The 21,127-nt window shown below is 38.5% G+C and overlaps 1 protein-coding gene across 4 annotated transcripts in view; it reads left to right on the top strand.

The window, feature by feature from the left end:
- C2CD3 (C2 domain containing 3 centriole elongation regulator) overlaps positions 1–21,127 on the top strand; it is a 129,066-nt gene that overhangs the window by 53,082 nt on the left and 54,857 nt on the right. For all 4 annotated transcript variants that reach the window (XM_039228698.1, XM_039228699.1, XM_039228697.1 and 1 more), the window contains 8 exons: positions 2,240–2,391; positions 4,170–4,416; positions 7,481–7,661; positions 9,064–9,247; positions 10,299–10,471; positions 12,062–12,185; positions 17,332–17,600; positions 18,219–18,308. In XM_039228698.1, coding sequence (XP_039084629.1) covers positions 2,240–2,391; positions 4,170–4,416; positions 7,481–7,661; positions 9,064–9,247; positions 10,299–10,471; positions 12,062–12,185; positions 17,332–17,600; positions 18,219–18,308 — 1,420 coding nt within the window. The remainder of the gene's footprint in view (positions 1–2,239; positions 2,392–4,169; positions 4,417–7,480; positions 7,662–9,063; positions 9,248–10,298; positions 10,472–12,061; positions 12,186–17,331; positions 17,601–18,218; positions 18,309–21,127) is intronic.

The following is a 21,127-nucleotide window of genomic DNA, read 5'->3' as shown; positions in this document are numbered from 1 at the left end:
CTTATCTGACTTGATTTCTCTGTAGAATTTGATGCTCTTGCTTAAATTGTTTCTTTCTTGGGGCACGTAGGCAGCTCTCTTAGTTAAATGTCTGACTATTGATTTTTGTTTAGTTCGTGATCTCACAGTTTGTGGGGTTGAGCCCTGTGTCGGGCTTCCTGCTAACAGAGCAGAGTCTGCTTGATTCTCTCTCTGTCTCCCTCTCTCTCTGCCCCTCCCTGGCTCATGCTCTCGTCTCTCTCTCTTTCTCAAATAAACTTTCAAAAACAATAATTTCCTTTCTTGATTTTTGTAACTGTACTCTCTTATTTTCTTCCTGAATCAACAACTGCTCTTTTTCGGTCTTTGGGCCAGTGGGAAAACTGTGAGACGATTGGTGACCCCAGCACTTGTTTTCCTGTTGGTGCTCCTCTTCATTGCTCTATTCCTGGCACTCTTTCAAACCACTCCTCTTTTCCCATGGTCACTACTTCTACTCTCATAGCTTCAGCTATTATTTTTATGGAGCTAACTTCCAAATCTATACTTTCATGTAGGCCGGACATTCCTTCAGGTTTCTGATCTCTCTGTCTAACTGCTGGCCATTATCCCCAGATGTCTCAAAAGCACTTTACACTTGGCATCTAATGCACTGCCTGGCATATCACAGGTATTTATTTAATAAAGGTGTATAAATGAAAGAATTTATTATTCTGAATCTGAATTTATTATTCCTTCCAAATCTGTTCCTCCTCCTCCTATCTGCCCTAGTTCATATTGTAATCTACTCAGAAACCCGAGCAGACCCTGAAAGGTATCCTTGACTTGTTATTATATAACTATTCACTGAATCCAGTAGATGCTGCAAACTTCATTTTCTCCAGACTCAATCCTCTCATTCAACTTCGCTGCTACTGCTTTCATTCAGGCTCTCTTTCTCATTCCAAATAGCCTTCAGTCTAGTCTGTCTCTCTCTGTCCATTCTTTTTTGTACCAATAGGAATCATCTTTCTAAAACACTAACCTGAATATTTTATTCCCCTGCTTTAAACTTTTCAGTGATTCCCCATAGCCTTTAGGGGATGGTTCAGATGTTTACTTTGGACTATAAGCCTGTTTAACAACTGCCTGCCTGTACTTCTCCAGTCTCAACTCCTGTCACTCTTCCCTTCACACTAGATAGTCCAGCTATACTCAGCTACTCACAGTTTCCTAAGTGTTCTTTTTCCCTACCCCTATGTCTTTATGTGTGCTTTTTCTCTGCATTGCATATTCTTCTCATCCTTCATGACTCCTACTAGAGCGTTTTATACTAGTTAACTTTTGCTTATCCTTAAGAATTTAGGAATACTTTCTGCCAGCAGCTTTCTCTAAAATCTCCCCTTTGTAGGTTAGGTCGCTGTTTTACTTTGGTTTCACAGAACAGAAATGTGCTTATGTACTTATGTAATTGGAGTTTCTTAGATGTATACAAAAGTAGGTATGCTCAGGTTCTCTGCCCTTCTGGTGTCTTTGTCTTATCTTGCCTTACATCATTTCTGATTTCACCCTTTCTCCTTTCATGTTTTCTATTGGTTTCATCATGGGGCTTATCTCTTCTCTGCTGATGCAGTTATATTGCAGCTTAGGTCACTTCAAATTGATGAGCCCTTGATTCTGCCATTAATGAAACAGATTCTCTCTTGGCTGCAGATCTCTGCTTCTCTTTGTGACTTCTCTTTCTCTTTCAGCTACCAGCTGGCTGGCCAGTTCTCAAATAACTTTCCATTGGAAATCCAAATGAACAGTTGACTTGTTGTTTACTATGACATGGATTGGGCAGAGCTTTTTGCACTAGGCCATTCCATCCAACTAGTGGGTTGGCTGCCCTTTGATTAGGTGCTCAACTCTTGTCTAATCAGTAGCCATCTTTGTTTCAGAAACATCTGTCTTTCTGCAGGGATTTACAAATAGGTCATTTTGCCTTAGAAAGGCTTGAATGAAGCAGACAGGCACAGTCATTGACATGTCTGTGTCCTCAAAGTCTCATCTATATGACCTTTGTCATCAGAGAACTCCTTCCATTTTGTATTTGGCCTTCAGTTGGGCTCTTACACCTGACTTGCTTCTCTTGAGAATACAGAGTGGCTTTTATTTTAATGTCTTCAGTTCCTAGCACTGTACATGGCTTTCAGTTAGTACTTGTTGAATAAAAGTGTAAATTAATCCTTTTTCTCAGGTGTGGGTATTTGTTTTGTTTTTTGATTGTTCCTCTCCCCAGGTGATTCCTGTCTCTCTGTCTTCCAAATACCTGGAAAGACTGAAGAACAATGTGATGGTAATTGAAACTTGGAACAAGGTGCGAAGCCCAGGACAGGACAAGTTGCTCGGGCTGGTGAAACTCCCCCTCCATCAGTTTTACATGTCATTCAAGTAAATAGGATCTTTTGGAGTATTCTTTACTTTGCATCTATTAACTTTGTTTCGACTGAAGAGGAATTCTTTGGGTTTGCAAACATGACTAGCCTATAATACCTTGGAGGACTTTCCTCAGTGTCACCACAGTGGCTGCTCTTTCTCCTATGTTAAAACAGTTTACAGATACTACTTACCATGTTTCAGGCCCCATGCTAAGAACCTTTCATGCATCAAGTCATTTAATCCTCACAACAGTTTTCTAAGCCAGGTAACTTTTACACAGATGAGTTAACAGAGGATTTAAGTAACTTGTTATATATATTTTAAGTAGTAGAAACAGGCTTAGAACCCAGAGAGTTCTACTGCCTCACCAAGAAATTTTACTACCAAAGGTTATCACCTCACAAAATTAATGGTTTATCTCTGTCACAGAAACATTAGCATTGTTTACATCAGCTAATTGCAAGATTTCTCTACTGAGTGTGTCTTTTGGAGCTTCAATTTGATCACTGTACCTCCCTTATCACTCAGTTGGGCATTGATTTATCTGAAGGTTATTTCTGCCCTAACAACAGACTGTTAATTTTTTGTTTGGGCTCGAGGTACTGATTTTTAATTATTTTAGCACTGACTTCTTTCCTAAGACCTTTCTGATGGTGCTATGTTTTAAATGTTGTGTTTTACATTTTACAGAGAACACTTTGGTGAGCACTGTCTCATGTTAGCCTTTCTATAACCTCAGGAAGTATTATCATTATCCACTTTTTACAAATGAGGAAACTTGTCCTTTGACTTAGAAAAGTCAACCTCTCTGGCTTTCTTTTTGTCATCTGTAAAATGAGGGTGATGATAGACCCCCTGTCTCCCTTGTGGCACAATTTTGACAGTCCAGTGAGAAAATAAATGGGTAAGCCTTCTGTAAACGGTGGAATACTTATGATGGTAGCATTGGAAAGCATGGCCAGGCTAAGGAGTGCTACTGGAATCATGCCACTGTCAGCTGTAGGCTTCGGTTTTTTCCCCCTTTTTACTTGTGATATTACTGTAGTCTGGTATTTCCCTTCCCTTCTCATTTCATTACACCCCATTCTTTGCTGAAAGAGCATAAAACAATTGTAGCTACCAGTTACTTAGTATCTATTGTGTACTAAGTATTGTAGTTGGTATTTTGTATTTGTTAGCTTAGTACTACCAGCCTTTTGATGGAAGTTTTATTACCTACATTTTACAGAAGAGGACACAGACTTAGAAATGTTAAATTGATTACTTAGAGTCATCCAACAAGTAAATGACAGAGCTAAGATCTAGCATGGTATGTGAGCATTTGGACTTTTTCCTCCTCTGTTAATAGTGGATAATATTAACTTTTGTAGTGTTAGAAGGATTGTAGATGGAAGATGTATTGGTATTACTATCCAATTCTTACCTGCCAGACATCGAAGTCCGTACTTTTTCAAGTTGACCACACTGCTTCCCTGTAAAATAATGCAGTTCAATAAGCTTGTACTGAGATTGTTCTCAATCCCAGATGCTGGATTTGTGTCATGATGATAGCAGAGATAAATCAGACACATTCCCTGCCTCCAGATTGCTACATTTAGAACCTATCTGCCTGGTAATTTTTATTTGATAAGTTGTGGTAGAATCATGTTTTTTCAGACCACTATTACTTTTGTAGCTATAGACCTATTTTTAACAAACTGAGAAAATAAGCCAAGTAGGAAATCCTGCAGCAGCTCTGAGACATGATTGATGGTTATTATTTGCTCATTCATACTTTCCTCTCCCTCTAGAGATCCCAAAATTTCTTGCCTGCTGCTTGATGCTCAGTACCCAGTTGTTGCTGTTGACAGCTACATGCCTGTGATTGATGTGTTCTCAGGCCACCAAAATGGGAGTCTTCGTGTCTTTTTAGCCATGGGTTCTTCAGATCAGATAATGGCACTACAAAGATTAAAGAATGAAGAAGGAACACTTCCGCCCTTCAGCCCTCGGCCAGCCCATTTTCTGGACCAGCCATCTGTAGCATCTGTTGCTATGGTAGTCACTAAACACTTGATTATTCACAAAAACCATAATCTCATTTTACGGTGTACAACATGATGTTTTGATATATGTAACACTATGAAATGGTTACCATAATGAAGCCAATTAATGTTATCAGTCACTTCACCCACTTAACTTTCTGTGTGTGTGGTGAGAGCACTTGAAATCTATTCTCTTAGCAGATTTTGTTTCATAATCTCATTTTATCTTGTATGTTTTAGTAAAACCATTGCCCCAGATCCTTATTTCATTAGCAAAAAGAAACATATTTGCACCCTAATTCTTGCTATAGATTAAAGGAATTATTTATTTTTTATGGTTTAAATGTATATCTGTGTCCCTCTGAGCTTTTTGAATTTATAAAGAAACTCTAATTGGACAGCCACATCTTAATCCTCTAACTTACTAATGTAATTGCCTTTTAAAAAATTGGGGTGAATGTAAAACTCCATTTAAAAAGTCTTAATTAAAAAAAAGATAATCAAGGGGAGCTAAATGGGTGTAGGAGGTTGAGAATGATCCCAAATGTAAGTCAGCAGATCTTACTCTGTTTCTCAGACAAACCAGTTGGAAGGTTGTAGGGAACTTTCTTGTATTTCTACCAATAAATTCTTTTTTTTTTTTTTTTTTTACAAATAGTTTATTGTCAAATTAGTTTCTACATAACACTCAGTGCTCATCCCCAAAGTGCCCTCCTCCATGCCCATCCCCCCCTCCCCCCCACATCCATCAGTCCTCAGTTTTTGTCAGCATTCAAGAGTCTCTCATGGTTTGCCTCTCTCCCTTTCCCCCACCATTTCCGCCCTTCTTCTCCCCCTTGGTCCTCCGTCAAGTTCCTCCTAATCCTCCTATACGTGCAAACATATGGTATTTGTCCTTCTCTGCCTGACTTATTTCGCTCAGCATAACACCCTCAAGGTCCATCCATGTTGCTACACATGGCCAGATTTCATTGTTTCTCATTGCCATGTAGTATTCCATGGTATAGATAAACCACATCTTCTTGATCCATTCATCTGTTGATGGACACTTAGGCTCTTTCCATGTTTTAGCTATTGTGGAGAGTGCTGCTATGAACATTGGGGTACATGTGCTCCTATGCCTCAGCATTTCTGTATCCCTTGGGTAAATTCCTAGCAGTGCTATTGCTGGGTCATAAGGGAGTTCTATTGTTAGTTTCCTGAGGAACCTCCACACTGTTTTCCAGAGGGGCTGTACCAGTTTACATTCCCACCAACAGTGCAGGAGGGTGCCCGTTTCTCCACATCCTCGCCAGCATCTAGAGTTCTCTGATTTGCTCATTTTAGCCACTCTGACTGGCGTGAGGTGTCTACCAATAAATTCTTAAAAATAGTTTGTACAGTGCTGGACAATTCAGAAAGCACATTGATATACTTTTTCATGTGTATTTTCCTAATACTACATGAGGTGAGTCATTATCATTCTCTTTTTAAGTGATGAAACAGAACCAAAGAGATTATGTTACTTACCAGAGTCACATAGCTAAGAATGAGAAAAATCAGAGTTCAGACACAGGCCTTCTGAAGTCCAGTCTTCATTCTACTGTGTCATGTCCTACTGTATCTTACCTTTGGTGTCCTTACTAGCAGAGCCAAATCTCAGTCTCCGCGTGAGTTAAGTATGTTTTCTAATCTGAATATGAATGACAAATGTGATGTCTCTGGCAGAGAAAGAACTATTAGGAAAATGTCTATGACTAGGCTATTGTTTATTTGTATGTTATGAACTTCAAACTTTATTGTTTCTGTTAATCTATTAGATTAGACTAATAGATTAGTGTCTACCGGTAGGTAGATAATAGTAGCTTTCTAAATTTGAAAATGACATAAAAGCATAAACACAGAAAACTTATCTTTAATATTCCTAAGTCTATTTTAGGTATTATATATGGCCCTCACTTTGCAGTGTAGACTCAATTTTTGTTAAATTGCATACCAAAAGTTAGAAAATGTTACTCATTATGAGCATAAAAGACCTCTCTGAAAGATTAGATATCTATAAATAGTTTTTCCTCCTATACCTATATCTATAAATAAATTGTGTTTCCTCATATCCCTTGTCAATTTCAGCATCTTCAGAACTGAATTATAAATGACTGTAATACTGTACAGCCAAATTAAGTAGCTACTGAGATTGTTTTTCTTTTCTGGAGAATCAAAATGAAAATTTTCTGTTTCCCTAAGGAAGGTTTTGGAACAGATATTAATGATAAATGTTTTTAGAATACAAAGCAAAGACCTTATGCAATCTCTGTTCCACATTCATGGAATTAGTAGTTAGAATGTTAAACACATAGAAATCATATAATTTGACTCTTTTCTGAATCCTGAATTCCCCCTTTGAATATTCCCAGTTATCAGTTGTCTTGTGTCTGTTGAGGCTGTATAGAGTAGAAGTAAAGAGCCTTGGCTCTAGAGTCAGACTACCTGAGTTCAAACCTTATTCCACTGTCGTTAGCTATACATGTTAAATTAACTACTACAAGTCACAGGCTTGGTATAGTGTGTGGCTGTAGTAAATAATAAAAACATTAAATTTTATCAGTAGAAGTTACTTTCAGTAACCTTCCTGACTAGTCCTTACCATTAATGAATAGTCTTGGTGTTATTCCCACCTTCATTAAAAATGTACGTAAATTAATACCTGTTTGCTTGACGTATGTATTCTTTAATGAAGATATTATTAATGTATACTATTCTTAATGTACTAGGAATCAGGAGCTGATTGAATTTTATCAAATACCTTTTTAGCATTTATTGAGATAGTCATGTTTCTTTCCTTTATTCTATTAATGCACTGAAATACATTTATAGATTTCCTAATACTGACTTAGGCTCACAGTCTAGAGTAAATCCAGCTGGATCTGATTACAGTGAGCAGTTGTGTGATTTATACACAATGAAAATCAGGTAACTGTTTTAGTATCAGCTAATTATGACTATTTCTTCTTCTGTACTCAGGTTTCATAGAGAAGCAGGAATAGTCTAAGAAAATTTTTTTCTTTAAACTTCATCATTATCTCTATTTCATTTAATAGGCAGAGGACCAAAGAGATGGATTGATGGAGCATCACTTTGAACTCCATGTAGAGAGCGTTAAAGGCCTAGCTCCTCTTCAGGCAACGGTCTGGGGAGAAGCAGATTGTTATGTCCAGTACTACTTTCCAGTTCAAGACTCTCAATCCAGTGTGCTAAAAGGACCTGAATTCCTTGAAAACGGTAGGTTTAGGAGGTCAGGCTTTCTCATTCTTACATGGTTCTTTAATTGGCTATACTTAGGATTTTTTTTTTTTTTTTCTGAGTGAATTTTGAGTTCCTAAATGTTTTGAGCCCTACTTGGGTAGTACAGGAGATAGGCTAAGTTTTAAAACTTTCTCTTCTTATTTTTTTTTGTAGCTTTTTATTCTGATATGATTTCAAATTTGCAGAAAAGTTAACAAAAATAGTACAAAGAACGTCTGTATACCCTTTACCTAGATCCTACCCATTATTTATATTTTGCCTGCTCACTCTTACCGTCTATACATATACAATTGATTCTCATTATTCAAGATAGTTATATTCTACATGACATAACAGCATCAAACACTGAATTAGGGAATACCAAACCGTTGCTCTTAGGAGAAATATGTACATATATATCTCACATAGATCATAGTTGTAAATCCTAAAAACTTACCCTAGTAGATTCTGTTTTCTATATTTTTACAAAAGAGAGAAATGTTAAGTGACTGAGACTGCCCCAATAACAGTAACATGGTTGGCATTCAGACCCCATCCAGCTGGCCCCAGAGCTAGATATTCTTGCACTACACTATACTACCCCCTACTATCTCCATCGTCTTATCATTTCTGAGAGCTAAAACAAGAAAGCAAAGTGTCCCCTTGTTCAAGCTCAGCTGGGAAGGATCAAGTCAGGTGACAAATTTTTGCCATTCTGAGCATGTCCACAAATAATTGCAAAAGCACTGCCAGTATTGATTTTAGGGTTCAAATAAGGGACTTGTATCCAGAATATATAAAGAACTCTTACAAATAATATAAAGACGGTCTAATTAAAAAATATTCATATCTGAATAGACATTTCTCCTAAGATATATAAATGGTGCCAATAGGCAAATGAAAAGATACTCTGCATCATTAGTCATTTAGGGAATGAAAACCAAAATCACCACAGGATATCACTTCTTTTTACCAAGATGGCAGTCATTTTTAAGAAAAAACAAAAACAAAAATCAGACTAACAAGTGTTGGCAAGGATGTGGAGAAATTGCAACCCTTAGACATTGTCCAGGAACACAAGGATCTCTTTCTTCTATATTATCACAGGACCTTTGGAGGGCCATAGCTACTATGGAACTGGACCTTCACAGAAGTAACATAGAAGATACAGGTTCTCCAGGCACATGACCTACTACCTCTAAGACCTTTGGGTTCACTATGTAACTTCAATATGTCCATGTCCTGTCTGTTAAGTAGGAATAATAATAGTTGCTTTGTTTTCCTCACAGAAGTATTAAGAGGATAAAATTGAAATAGGATATTAGCATAGTGTCTTGCTATACAGATAAAGCACTAAATGCTGTGTTGGATTATTCTGAATTGCTTTTCTTTTCCGAAGGAATCTCTTTGAAGCCTTTCAGATCTGCAACCACACTCTGTGTTCCAGATCCCATCTTTAATAGTGAGCACCATCACTCTCTTCTGTTGCCAGCTGAGGTTCCAGTGCAAAGGCTTCTGCTGAGTGCCTTCTCTGCACAGGGGCCCATGCCTGGAGGTGGAGTCCAGTTTGAAATCTGGTGCAGGTATAATGTGAAACCAATTTTGTGCCTAGAAAGGAAGTGCACAATCATAGAGCATCCCTCCGTTAACATCGTAGTTGAATTGTAAGGAAGCTAAGCAGTCCCTTCTAACCTATTTTATATTATCTGGCTGATTAGTGGTTCATCTCCAGACGTTATTTAAATCTACTAAATCATTAGGCTCTTGGGAGCTGTTGTATCTCATGGTTCTAACCACTTACTACATTTGCAAGTGAAGTTCTATCAGTTTTATCTCCTACTACTCTTAAATATTTCAGTCTCTTGTTTTCTTATTATGCTGTATTTGGTTCAGGCCCTCATCATATCATGCCTAAATTACTGATAGCCTCCTGATTGGTCTCCCCACTTCTAGACTAATTTCTTAACAATCTGTTATTCCCACCACCAGAAAAAGTAGCCTTTGTAAAATATAAATCCATTCATGTAACACACTTGACATGAATAAAAAGGCTCAGCCTCCTTTACACCCCTGTTCCCAAGAAGTGACAAAGAGAGTATAGATATAAAAGAAGAAACAGCATCAGCAGAACTAGAGCAAAGTACTGTCTACTTGCCAGAAACTTCCCAAAAACAATCAGGTGAATTTAGGTTTGATTGAAAACTGATATAAGAATGGAATGTTTTCACAGGAGAAGGAAGTACAGTAGATACCAACAGATCCTTTAAATTTGAGGGGTGTAAGCCTGAAGCTATAGAAGAGAATGGGACTGCTCCATTTGGAATCACTTTCACTGGTATAGGATGTATGCTCTTAAAAGTGTCTGCTCCCAGAAGTCTAAGTCAGATGCAGATATCCAAACAGAAAGCTTGTAGGAAGCTGGCCTTTGTTTTGAACACAGAGTATAATTATTGAGCTCTTCCTCCACATGATGGGCAATAAATCCAGTCAGATGCGACCACAGCTATATACCACAAATATAAAGCAATCAGGCACCAAAGATAACTCGATACCAAAAGCTGATCCCTTGGGCAAATTGAGTCATTTATCCACCTAATTCTTCCAAATGACAGCTTGTGCTTTTGTGGCTTACAGATACTATTACCCTAACGTGAGAGACCAGATGGTCGCCAAAGGAACCTTGCCATTATCAAGGATCTGTGCCATGGTAACCATGCAGCACCATGAGGATGTGGGAATACAGACCTTTAATCTCCCTTTAACTCCCAGGCTTGAGAGCAGGAAGGAACTGAGGAACCAGTCATCAGGTAATTGAAGACCAGTTTGTCCTTCCATTTTGAAGTCAGTACATACAAGTATCCCTTTTTCTCTATAGTGATCCTTCATGTCGTGTGAGACCCTTTTAAGAATCTGATGAAAACTATGACCTCTTACTTAGAAAAATGAATGTGTGAGTGTATTGTATACAAATTTTGCCTGCAGTTTAAAAAAAATTCACATTTCCATGGACTGTCTATTGCTTGTCTGATTTCACCTGTAAGTTCAGCATAAGAAGCCTCACAGCATAAAGCCTAAGTGTTACATAGCTGTATTCAGAGAATTAGTATTCCAAGGCAACATGAGCAGCTGTGGGTTTGGTGGAATACAGTTAGCATAAACTGGGAATTCACTATAAGGGTGGACGAGGTTAGGATTTAAAGTTGGAAGGGATTAATTAGAATTTAGACTTTTGAATTACATCCTAATTGCTTCAGGATGACCTACCCCCTAAGTACTTCATCAGATAACTAGAATTAGCCTCCCAAATTAAGTTCCTATGCTTGCTTGCTGGAGAGTATCTGCCAAAACAGGTTTTATCTTGCCATTGTTAAGACTGAGTTGTTCCTCCTGACTGTCACTGATCAGTTTGTTGTCTTGTTTCTTTTTTTTTTTTATATTTTTTTAAATTTTTTATTACTATCTTTTAATTTTTTAAATGCTTTTTTTTTTTTTAATTTGAGAGAGAGAGAGAGAGACACAGTCTGAATGGGGGAGGGGCAGAGGTAGAGGGAGACGAATCTGAAGCAGGCTCCAGGCTCTGAGCTTTCAGCACAGAGCCCAACACAGGGTTTAAACCCTTGAACTGTGAGATCATGACCTGACCCAAAGTCAGACAAGCAACTGAGCCACCCAAGCACCCCTTTTATTACTTTTTAATATTTATTTAGTTTTGAGAGAGAGAGTACACACACATGCACACACAAGTGAGGGAGGGGACAGAGAGAAAGGGAGAGAGAGAATCCCAGGCAGGCTCCATGCTCCCAGTGCAGAGACCCACACAGAGCTCAAACTCAACAAACCATGAGATCATGACCTGAACCAAAATCAAGAGTCGGATGCTTAACTGACTGAGCCACCCAGGTGCCTCTGTACTGTTGTTAAAGCTTTCTCTGAAATGTGATAGTATGAAGGTAGAGTTTTTATAAAAGGATGGCATGTAAGGGATGTTTCAGGTGGTGGTAATACAAGGGTGATAGACGTATAAGTGTGAAAAGGTTTAAAAAATGAAGAAAGGCTAGAGTCTATATCAATTTTATAAGGATAACTGGGAGTTAAAAAAATCTGGAATTAAGTTCTGCCTCTGATAGTTGTGCAGTCTTGACAAGCAGTTCAGTCTCTGAACAATAGTTTCTTGGATGTAAAGTGAAATAGTAACTTTTGTTCTGCCTTTATTAATTCTAAAGTACAATAATATAAAGTGATTCTGACCATGGATGTATTATCTCACTGCTCATGCCCCTTATTGTTCATTAGGATTGAGATGTTTATCTTCTTCCTTCTGACCAGGACTTGGGATTTGGGAGAACAGAGACTGTGCAAACTAACTTTTCTATCTTTTTTCCTTTTGTCCTCTTCAGGTTTACTGGATGTAGGCCTAAGGTACAGGCGTACTCCAAGGACAGCAGAGGGAGTTCTTGCTGCCCGAGCTGTCTCTATTTCAGTCGAGATTATCAGAGCCTGTGGTCTGCAAGCAGCAGCCAAGTAAGTCCACCTCATCTTTTTTCACTGCAGTCCACACAGTATATGATGCTCACATATGCAAAACATTCTTGTGTACAATTTCCAGTTCAGTAAGCACTTTACTTTCTTCTTTCTCTTTTAAGAAAGCATGTAAGAGTATAAATGAGTAAATCACTTGCAACCTTTACTACTTCAACTGTTATTAGCAACTTAGTTTGTTGACTTTGGTCAGCAATCTTGGGGCATCTGGCTGGCACAATCAAAAGAGCATGTAACTCTTCATCTCGGGGTCATGAGATGGAGCCCCACGTTGGGTGTGGAGATGACTTAAAAATAAAAATCTTTGGGGCACCTGGGTGGCTTAGTCGGTTAAGCGTCCGACTTTCGCTTAGGTCATGATCTCGCGGTTCGTGGGTTCGGGCCCCGCGTCGGGCTCTGTGCTGACTGCCAGCTCAGAGCCTGGAGCCTGTTTCAGTCTGTGACTCCCTCTCTCTCTGACCCTCCCCTGCTCACGCTGTCTCTCTCTCCTAGAAATAAATTAAAAAAAAAAAAAAATCTTTAAAAAAAAAAAAAAAAAAACCAAACCACTATCTTATCCTCTACCCCACTTGGCCACTTATTTACAGTCATATCCTACACCCTCAAACCAGGCCAGGGCCAATGACTACAGCTCTTCTATAATCTCCTATCCAGTCTCTAAGTATCACCTCCCATTTTTCTCCTTTGTTCCCCTTCAGTCTGTTCTCAGTACAGAAACCAGTGATCCTCAAAAAACTTAAGTGAGACCTTGACATACCTCTGCTTAAAACCCATCATTGACTTTTCATCTCATTCAAATTCAGTCAAACTACTTAAATGGCTATGAGACCAAACATGATCTGGCTCCTTAGTACGTTTATGACTTCATCTTCTCCTGCTCATCTCCCCTCTGCTTACTCTACTCCAACCACTGACTTTATTGTTTCTGAACACACCAAGCTCATGTCCCTCTCAGGGATTTTGTCTTGCTGTTTTTTCTACCTGGAGCACTGTTTCTGAATATAAATAGCATGGCCTTCCCTTATCTCCTTCAGGCCTTTGTTCATACTTCTCTCTACCTTGAGTGTTCTTATTCCTTTTGTCCACTAAACAAACTCCTGTTTCCTTTGCAGCTTTTCCTGTATGTCTTCCTACACATAGACAGAATTGGTGCTTTGTCCTTTGTCTTTTAGCACCTTGTTTGCAGTTATTTGTTATTTGAATACTCTTTCAGTTATTTATATACATGAGTTTTCTCCAGTAGGTTGTGAGTTCCTCTAATCACTGCTGGAACTCCTTTGTGCCCCCTGCCACCACATAGCATAATTCTAGTGCATATGAAAGGTGCCCACCAAGAAAGAGAACTAAGTCATGCTTCTACTGTAGACTAGTTCACTTTGGACACAAGTTCAAAAAAGAAGGCAAGTGTTCCCTCACTTCTTTTTTTCTTGTTGTAACTTAGAGTCAGATCATTTGCCTTTAACTTCACAGTCTGTAAATAACAAATTCAATTACTGCCTTATGAGATCTAACACTGATGCAACTGGTAAAATGTTCAGCCTGGTTAATATTTTCCATCACTGAATCCTCCAAATGGATTTCCAGTGACTGCTTGAGAACATTTTAGTGTCAATGATACCAGGGCAGTTTTTTAATTATGTCATTCCCTAACATTAAAACTTTTTTGATGGTTTTCCATTGTCAGTGGTCTCCTCATTTTAATTCCTAATAAAATTGCATTTTAATGCAATTTTGCATTCCTCTTAACAGAAAAATAAGGGGCGCCTGGGTGGCTCAGTCATTTAAGCATCCCACTCTTAATTTCAACTAGGTCATGATCTCATGGATTGTGAGTTTGAGCCCCATGTTGGGCTCTGCACTGACGGCATGGAACCTGCTTGAGATTCTCACTCTCCTCTCTCTGCCCCTCCCCAACTTGCGCATGCCCACATGCAGTCTCTCGCTCAAAATGAATAAATAAACTAAATAAAATAAATATAAACAAATAAAAGTTTAGCATACGCAGCATATCCTCTGAATATCTGGTACTTATTCATGTATAAATCATCTTCATGTGCTACTATATTATAATATGTTATAAAATCTACAGCAGCATATATAAAACTTTAACATGTGTGATAACATAGAAGTGGTAATATTTTCTTCCTATGCCCAAGTAGGTTACCCTATATATAAACCCCCTAGGTTGTACACACTTGACTTTAGGCACTACTGGTTCCTAAGATAAACTCTAACCTGCTCAACTTGGCATTCTGAGCCCTTCTTAATCTGAGTCTTGAAAAAAGAGTGGGAGATGTCAAAATACCCAAGAGAGCTCAAAAGTATTCTGTTCAAAGAGAAGGACATGTGCAAAGGCATGGAAGCCTGAAGCTTGTGTGTATGGAATACCTGTTCTGTGTAAGACCCAGCCAAGGTCAGAATCTGTAAGTATGGTGTTAACTATTATTTAACTAGCAGAGAAAGACTTAGAGTTTTGATAGTAGATCTCTGAGAGACTGCATAATAGATAAGAAGCTCAGTAGTCTGTCTCTCTGGGGGTCATGGGGAAAGTCAGATCAGATGACAGGCAGTTTAAGTCCTGCATCTGGTTTGTGTTACCTTTTCAAAAGGAAGGGCAAGAAGCCAGGACAATTCTAACACTACATTTTTCTGATAGTTTGGGACAGTTCTGCGAAATACGAGACAAACATGGTATAATGAAAACAAATTGCACTGGAAAATGGACCCAACCCCGTTTTCCACTAGCTGTGCGTGATCTTGGGGTAGTTTCTTTACCTATCTGGGTCTGTTTCTTCATCTGAAAAATGGAAATTGTGAATACTTCTCCTGATTTTATGAGGATCAGTGTAAGAATTAACAAATATGAAGTCCCCTTATAAACTACTAACTACTATTCAAATAATTAGTTCCATTTGTATAGATAATTTGTATAAATAATGTTACCTTTATTAGCCAGTGGAATATAGTAAAATCAGAAATAAGTTTTACATTGCATCTTATTGAAGAGAGGAATTTTTGGTATCCAGATAGCAGGTGCTATGAAGTCAACCTTCTCTCATCAAGAGACACCAACCCTCATCTTAAGTGCCAGTGGTCTTCCTGAAAATACATTTTCAATGTCTGTGTAAACAGACACCTTTCTTTCCTTTTCAGTTGAGTCTTTTAACTAACCTGATCTTTAACTGCGGATGAGTAGAGGCTTCCATGAACATAAATGGGTTCATTGATTTGCTAGCGAAGTACTAGCAAAATGATAATTGGACCAAAGGAAAAGCGGTCACAGTGTAAATATAGACATAGATATAGACATACGTTTATATGTCACTTGATTGACAGCAGAGACCCTGCTGCACTAGTTTTTAAGTTCCACGAGAATAAGAAATTGTATACATGTATTTCACCACTATATGTATCCAGCTCTGAGTCCAGTGCATGACACACAGTGCAGATGGTCAGGTAATAATTATTGAATGAATGAATTCAGACTGGCTTTGGGCCCAAACCTTTCTCTCTTATTAATGCCGTATCTGGGAGTTTCTTATTTAGAGCCCTTTCATTGCCCATAACAGGTTCTCTGCTTTGTATGTATTCTCTAATATAATTTTTACAACACTCCTTGAAAATTTTATCCTTGTTTTTTTAGCCACTAGCATTTGATCTATTTCCCTCTCATTTTTCCTGTGCATAATATATACTTCAGAGCATGCTGTTGTATAGACATACACCAGTCTCCCATTAATTATCATTTTAGGTTACTTAGTTTCATTAGAAATGAAAATACAATAAGTATATAATTATACATACGTCTTTAGTGTTTGTATCCTTATGCTATCCTCATTTTAGCAGAGAGGACAGTGAAATTTGGAAGAGTTTGAATAACTTGTCCAATGTCACACATTTAATTAAATGGTGGAACCAGGATTCAAACTCCAAGTTACTACCCTCTACTAATGTATACCAAGTACAGTAAAGAAAGAACCGCTCTAAGTCATCTTTGGGGCTGTCAGAAAATGCTTCAAAAAGAGGTGACCTCTTTGCCTAAATATCAGTTTTATACCCTTAGGGAAGTTGGGGCAATGGAGTTATTCTCATACTATACCCACACACTAAAGACTTGACTACTCTTTATGAATGTCAGTTAAAGATGGATAAATTCTGTCTGTACGGTAAGCAGCCCCAGAGACATCTGGGAACTGACCTGCCACTTGTAGCTGGACTTGGTGTTTTCTTGCTGAGCATATAAATCTCACGGAACGCCAGCACCAGACAAGGCTGCTTTGCAACCATGAAGAAGTGAGACAAAAATAAAATTACTCCATAATCTTGTCTAGGAACAAACCAAAACAAAGTCGTTATAAAAATCACAAAAATACCCAACATCCCTCCATCCTGGCTAAAATGAGTGACTGCTTCTGCTTTACCAATTACAGCCTAATCCTTATTCTAGTCTCACCTCCTCTAAATTGTTTTTTTAATGTTCATTTATTTTTGAGAGAGAAAGAGCACAAGTAGGGGAAGGGCACAAGAGAGAGATACAGAATTTAAATGGGCTCCAGGCTCTGAGCTGTCAGCACAGATCCCAGTGTGAGACTTGAACTCAGAAACGGTGAAATCATGACCTAGGCTGAAGTCAGATGCTTAACCGACTAGCCACCCAGGTGCCCCTAGTCTTCCCTCCTTCTAGATAAGATTCATTTATTGAGAGCAAAGCCCCACTTTTGAGCAACCTCCAAATCAACTAACGTGAGTCTAGTGCTAGAATTCCATTCTGATACCTTTTTACTAAAATTTCCCATGATTTCCGTTGGTGTATGTTCTTTCTTAGTGTAATGAGCAGTAAAGCCAAGTTGTTCAACTACTGTTGCTTCCTGATAGTCTTTGGCTAAAGGTTAGTGACAGTAAAATGAAGTGTCCTAGGAGAGTGTAACTCAGTCCCCCACCCCATACACATACATTATGATATTTAAATTATTAAGAAAGCACACTGTGGCTCTGCCCAAAGCCTAGATAGGAAATACATGGTCAGTTAGTATTCTTGGTGGCCTCATGGAGATGGTGAAGATGTTTTCTTGGCAATCCAACTGACTTCTGTTACTACCTTCTCATTCCCATCCTTCTCCCCTTACAGGGCTCTGGCTGAGCTGGAACCTGCTCTACAGTTCAGTGCCACAGTCGGGGTCAATGCCTTTGTCACCACTCATCTCTCCTTCCTGCCCAAGGGAGAACAGCGCCGAACCCGCCCTGTAGCCTGTTCCTTCTGCCCTGAATTTTCCCATCATGTTGAATTTTCATGTAATTTGGTGACTCAGCACTGCAGTGGAGAGGCCTGTTTTCTGGCAGAGCTGTTGGAGTTTGCAGAGGTCACCTTTGCTATTTATCATGAAGATACCAAGTCAGGTGAGCACCAAATGACTCATCACCACCAGAATTAAAAGGGGCTAAGTTTTGGGGCGCCTGGGTGGCTTAGTCGGTTAGGCGTCCGACTTTCGCTTAGGTCACGATCTCACGGTTTGTGAGTTCGAGCCCCGCGTCGGGCTCTGTGCTGACTGCCAGCTCAGAGCCTGGAGCCTGTTTCAGAGTCTGTGTCTCCCTCTCTCTCTAACCCTCCCCTGCTCATGCTGTCTCTCTCTCTGTCTCCTAGAAATAAATAAAACATTTAAAAAAAAAAAAAAAAAGGGCTAAGTTTGGGGGGCAGCTGTGTGGCTCAGTCAGTTAAGCATCTGACTCTTGATCCCAGCTCAGGCCGTGATCTCACAGTTCATGATACTGAGTCTTGTGTTGGGCTCTGCTGTTAGCACAGCTTGGGATTCTCTCTCTCCCTCTCTCTCTGCCCCTCCCTTCCAAGCACATGCTCTCTCAAAATAAATAAATAAACATTTAAAAAAATAATAATAAAAAATAAAAGGGGTTCTGTTTTGAATGCTTATAGCCCTTCCTAGGAAATACATGTTGAAGTGTTTAGCCCTTTGGTCAGCAGAGCATCAAATAATTTTTTTTTTTTTTTTGATTTAACAGCCAGAGATATAACCAGTATTCAGTCAATCAGAGATTATCTGCTTGGAGTAGTAAAGATTCCAACAAAAGAGCTGCTGGTCAGGAGATCTGGTAAGGATTCTGGATTATTACTTTGTAATCCTACCGCCTTCCCCCCATTTGCTTTCCTACAAGAGATCTTTCATGGATCCCTGCAAGATATGCGAAAGAAAACATGACCCGTAACACATGCTTTTGAGTTCTCCCAGGTACCTCAGAAGTTTTCTAAGTATTTTAAGTCCTCTCCTAATCATTTCAGAAGTCTTCTAACAAAGCAAAGTAGCTCAAAACTTTGCACTGTCATCCTACTCTAGGAAGATGACGATGATGATACTACTACAAATAAATATGGTGATACCCATTATATAGCATTTTGTGAAATATTTTCTCAGATATTGTGTGAGCCTCATTTATAACTCTGCTTGGTGGGGGATACAAGATCTTACTGTTTTTATTTTTACAGATGAGGAAATTTAGGCTCACAGAATTTAAGTGATTTGCTAAAACTGCACAACTAGTGAGTGGCAGTACTGGAAATCAAATCCAGATTCACCCATTCTTTTTCACTGTACCCCCTTCACTCACTGAATAAAGAATACAGAGGTAAAGACCCAAAAGAAGACCGCCTCCAAGGTAGTCTGGAAATAATGGTCCTATCCTATTTACTGTTAGCTTAGTGACCTAGACCTTTCTGAGCCTCAATTTTCTTATCTCATGAATGGAGACAGTTAATCCCAACAAGTATACAAAGTAGGGGCCGGTGAAAATAGGATATATAAAGAACCCAACACATAATAAGTACTCAGTAAAGTCAGCTTTCCTTCTCTTGTCCATCTTCCTCCCTAGGATTTTGTAATCTACTTTCCAGAATTCTGTCACACATCTCCCAAGTTTAATTGTGAATTAAAATTTGAGCAGTACTCTAATAAACAGATACTCTCTATGTGCCTGCCAGGAAGAAGTCTGTACAACTTGGTATCTAGGGTTTCTCACTTACGTCACTTATTTATACAATGTGGTAGTTAGGAGAATTTGGGCAAGTCCCTGAACTTCCATTTTCTCATCTGCAAAATAGGGATTACTATCCCACTTAACCCTTAGAACTTCACAGTATTATAGGAGAAGTAAATGAAGTAATATATATGAAGCCCTAAGAGTATATCTGACACCCAATAGATACTCAATAAAGAGTAACTATTATTATTTTGAAATCTAGTGCCTGGTCCTTGGTGTATGTTCACCAAGTAGCAGTTTCTTTAGTGGAAGACCTAGGACTAGACCCCATATCTCCTGACTCATAACTTTTTTCCCATATTTATAGCACCTTCGTAACATTTCTCTTTTTTTTCTAAATGATGTATATGTGTCTTAATAGGTTTGAATGGAATGAATAGGGATGTAGGCAAGTTTTGTTTTATTTTCTTTCATTGTATTTCTCCTCTTCTCCATCCCTCATGTAGCACAGTACTGAATCATATATTTTTAGATTCATTAGGACTTTTAGAGGCCTAATATCCTCATTTGGCATATGAGAAAACTATGGGTTGGAGAAGTGAATTGGTGCCCATGGATCATGTGAGGCAAGGTTTTTGGGGGAGGGGAGTTGTTCCCTTTTTTTAATTTTCTTTTCTTTTTTTTGGTTTTGTTGTTGTTGCTGTTGTTAATATGTCTCTTAATCTCTCTTTTTTTAAAAATTTACATCCAGATTAGTTAGTATATCGTGCAATAATGATTTCAGAAGTAGATGTCATTGATTCATCACCTTTGTATAACACCCAGTGTTCATCCCAACAAGTGTCTTTCATAATGCCCCTTACCCATTTAGCCCATCCCCCCACCCACAACCCCTCCAGCAACCCTCAGTTTGTTCTCTGTATTTAAGAGTCTCTTATGTTTTGTCCCCCCTCTTTGTTTTTATATTATTTTTGCTTCCCTTCCTTTATGTTTATCTGTTTTGTATTTTAAATTCCTCATATGAGTGAAGTCATATAATATTTGTCTTCTCTAATTTCGCTTAGCATAATACCCTCTAGTTGCATACATATAGTGGCAAGGCTTCATTCTTTTTGATTGCTAAGTAATACTCCATTGTATGTATGTATGTATATATATATATTGTGTATATATACGTTCTGTATATATACATACACATCACATCATCTTTATCCATTCATCCATCCATGGACATTTGGGCTCTTTTCATACTTTGGCTGTTGTTAATAGCACTGCTATAAACATTGGGGTATATGTGTCCCTTTAAAATAGCATATCTGTATCCCTTGGATAAATACCTAGTAGTTCAATTGCTGGGTCGTAGTAGGGTAGTTCTATTTTTAATTGTTTTGAGGGACCTTCATAATGTTTTCCAGAGTGGCTGCACCAGTTTGCATTCCCATCAGCAGTGCAAAAGAGAGCCTCTTTCTCCGCATCCTCACCAATGTCTATTGTTGCCTGAGTTAATGTTAGCCATTCTGACAGGTGTAAGGTTGTATCTCATTGTGGTTTTGATTTGTATTTCCCTGATGATGAGTGATGTTGAATATTTTTTCATTTGTCAGTTAGCCATCTGGATGTCTTCTTTGGAGAAGTGTCTCTTCATGTCTTTTGTCCATTTCTTCAGTGGATTATTTGGTTTTTGGGTGTTGAGTTTGATAAGTTCTTTATAGATTTTGGATACTAACTCTTTATGTAATGTGTCATTTGCAAATATCTTCTTTCATCCCATCGATTGCCTTTTAGTTTTGCTGATTGTTCCCTTTGCTATGCAGAAGCTTTTTATTTTGATAAGGTCTCAATAGTTGACTTTTGCTTTGGTTTCCCTTGCCTCCAGAGATGTGTTGAGAAAGAAGTTGCTGTGGCCAAGGTCAAAGAGGTTTTTGCCTGCTTTCTCC

Source organism: Hyaena hyaena, unplaced genomic scaffold (genome assembly GCF_003009895.1).
Source record: "Hyaena hyaena isolate Hyena2069 unplaced genomic scaffold, ASM300989v1 scaffold_34, whole genome shotgun sequence".
Taxonomy (NCBI): Eukaryota; Metazoa; Chordata; class Mammalia; order Carnivora; family Hyaenidae; genus Hyaena; species Hyaena hyaena.
This window is presented reverse-complemented; position numbering and strand designations above follow the sequence as displayed.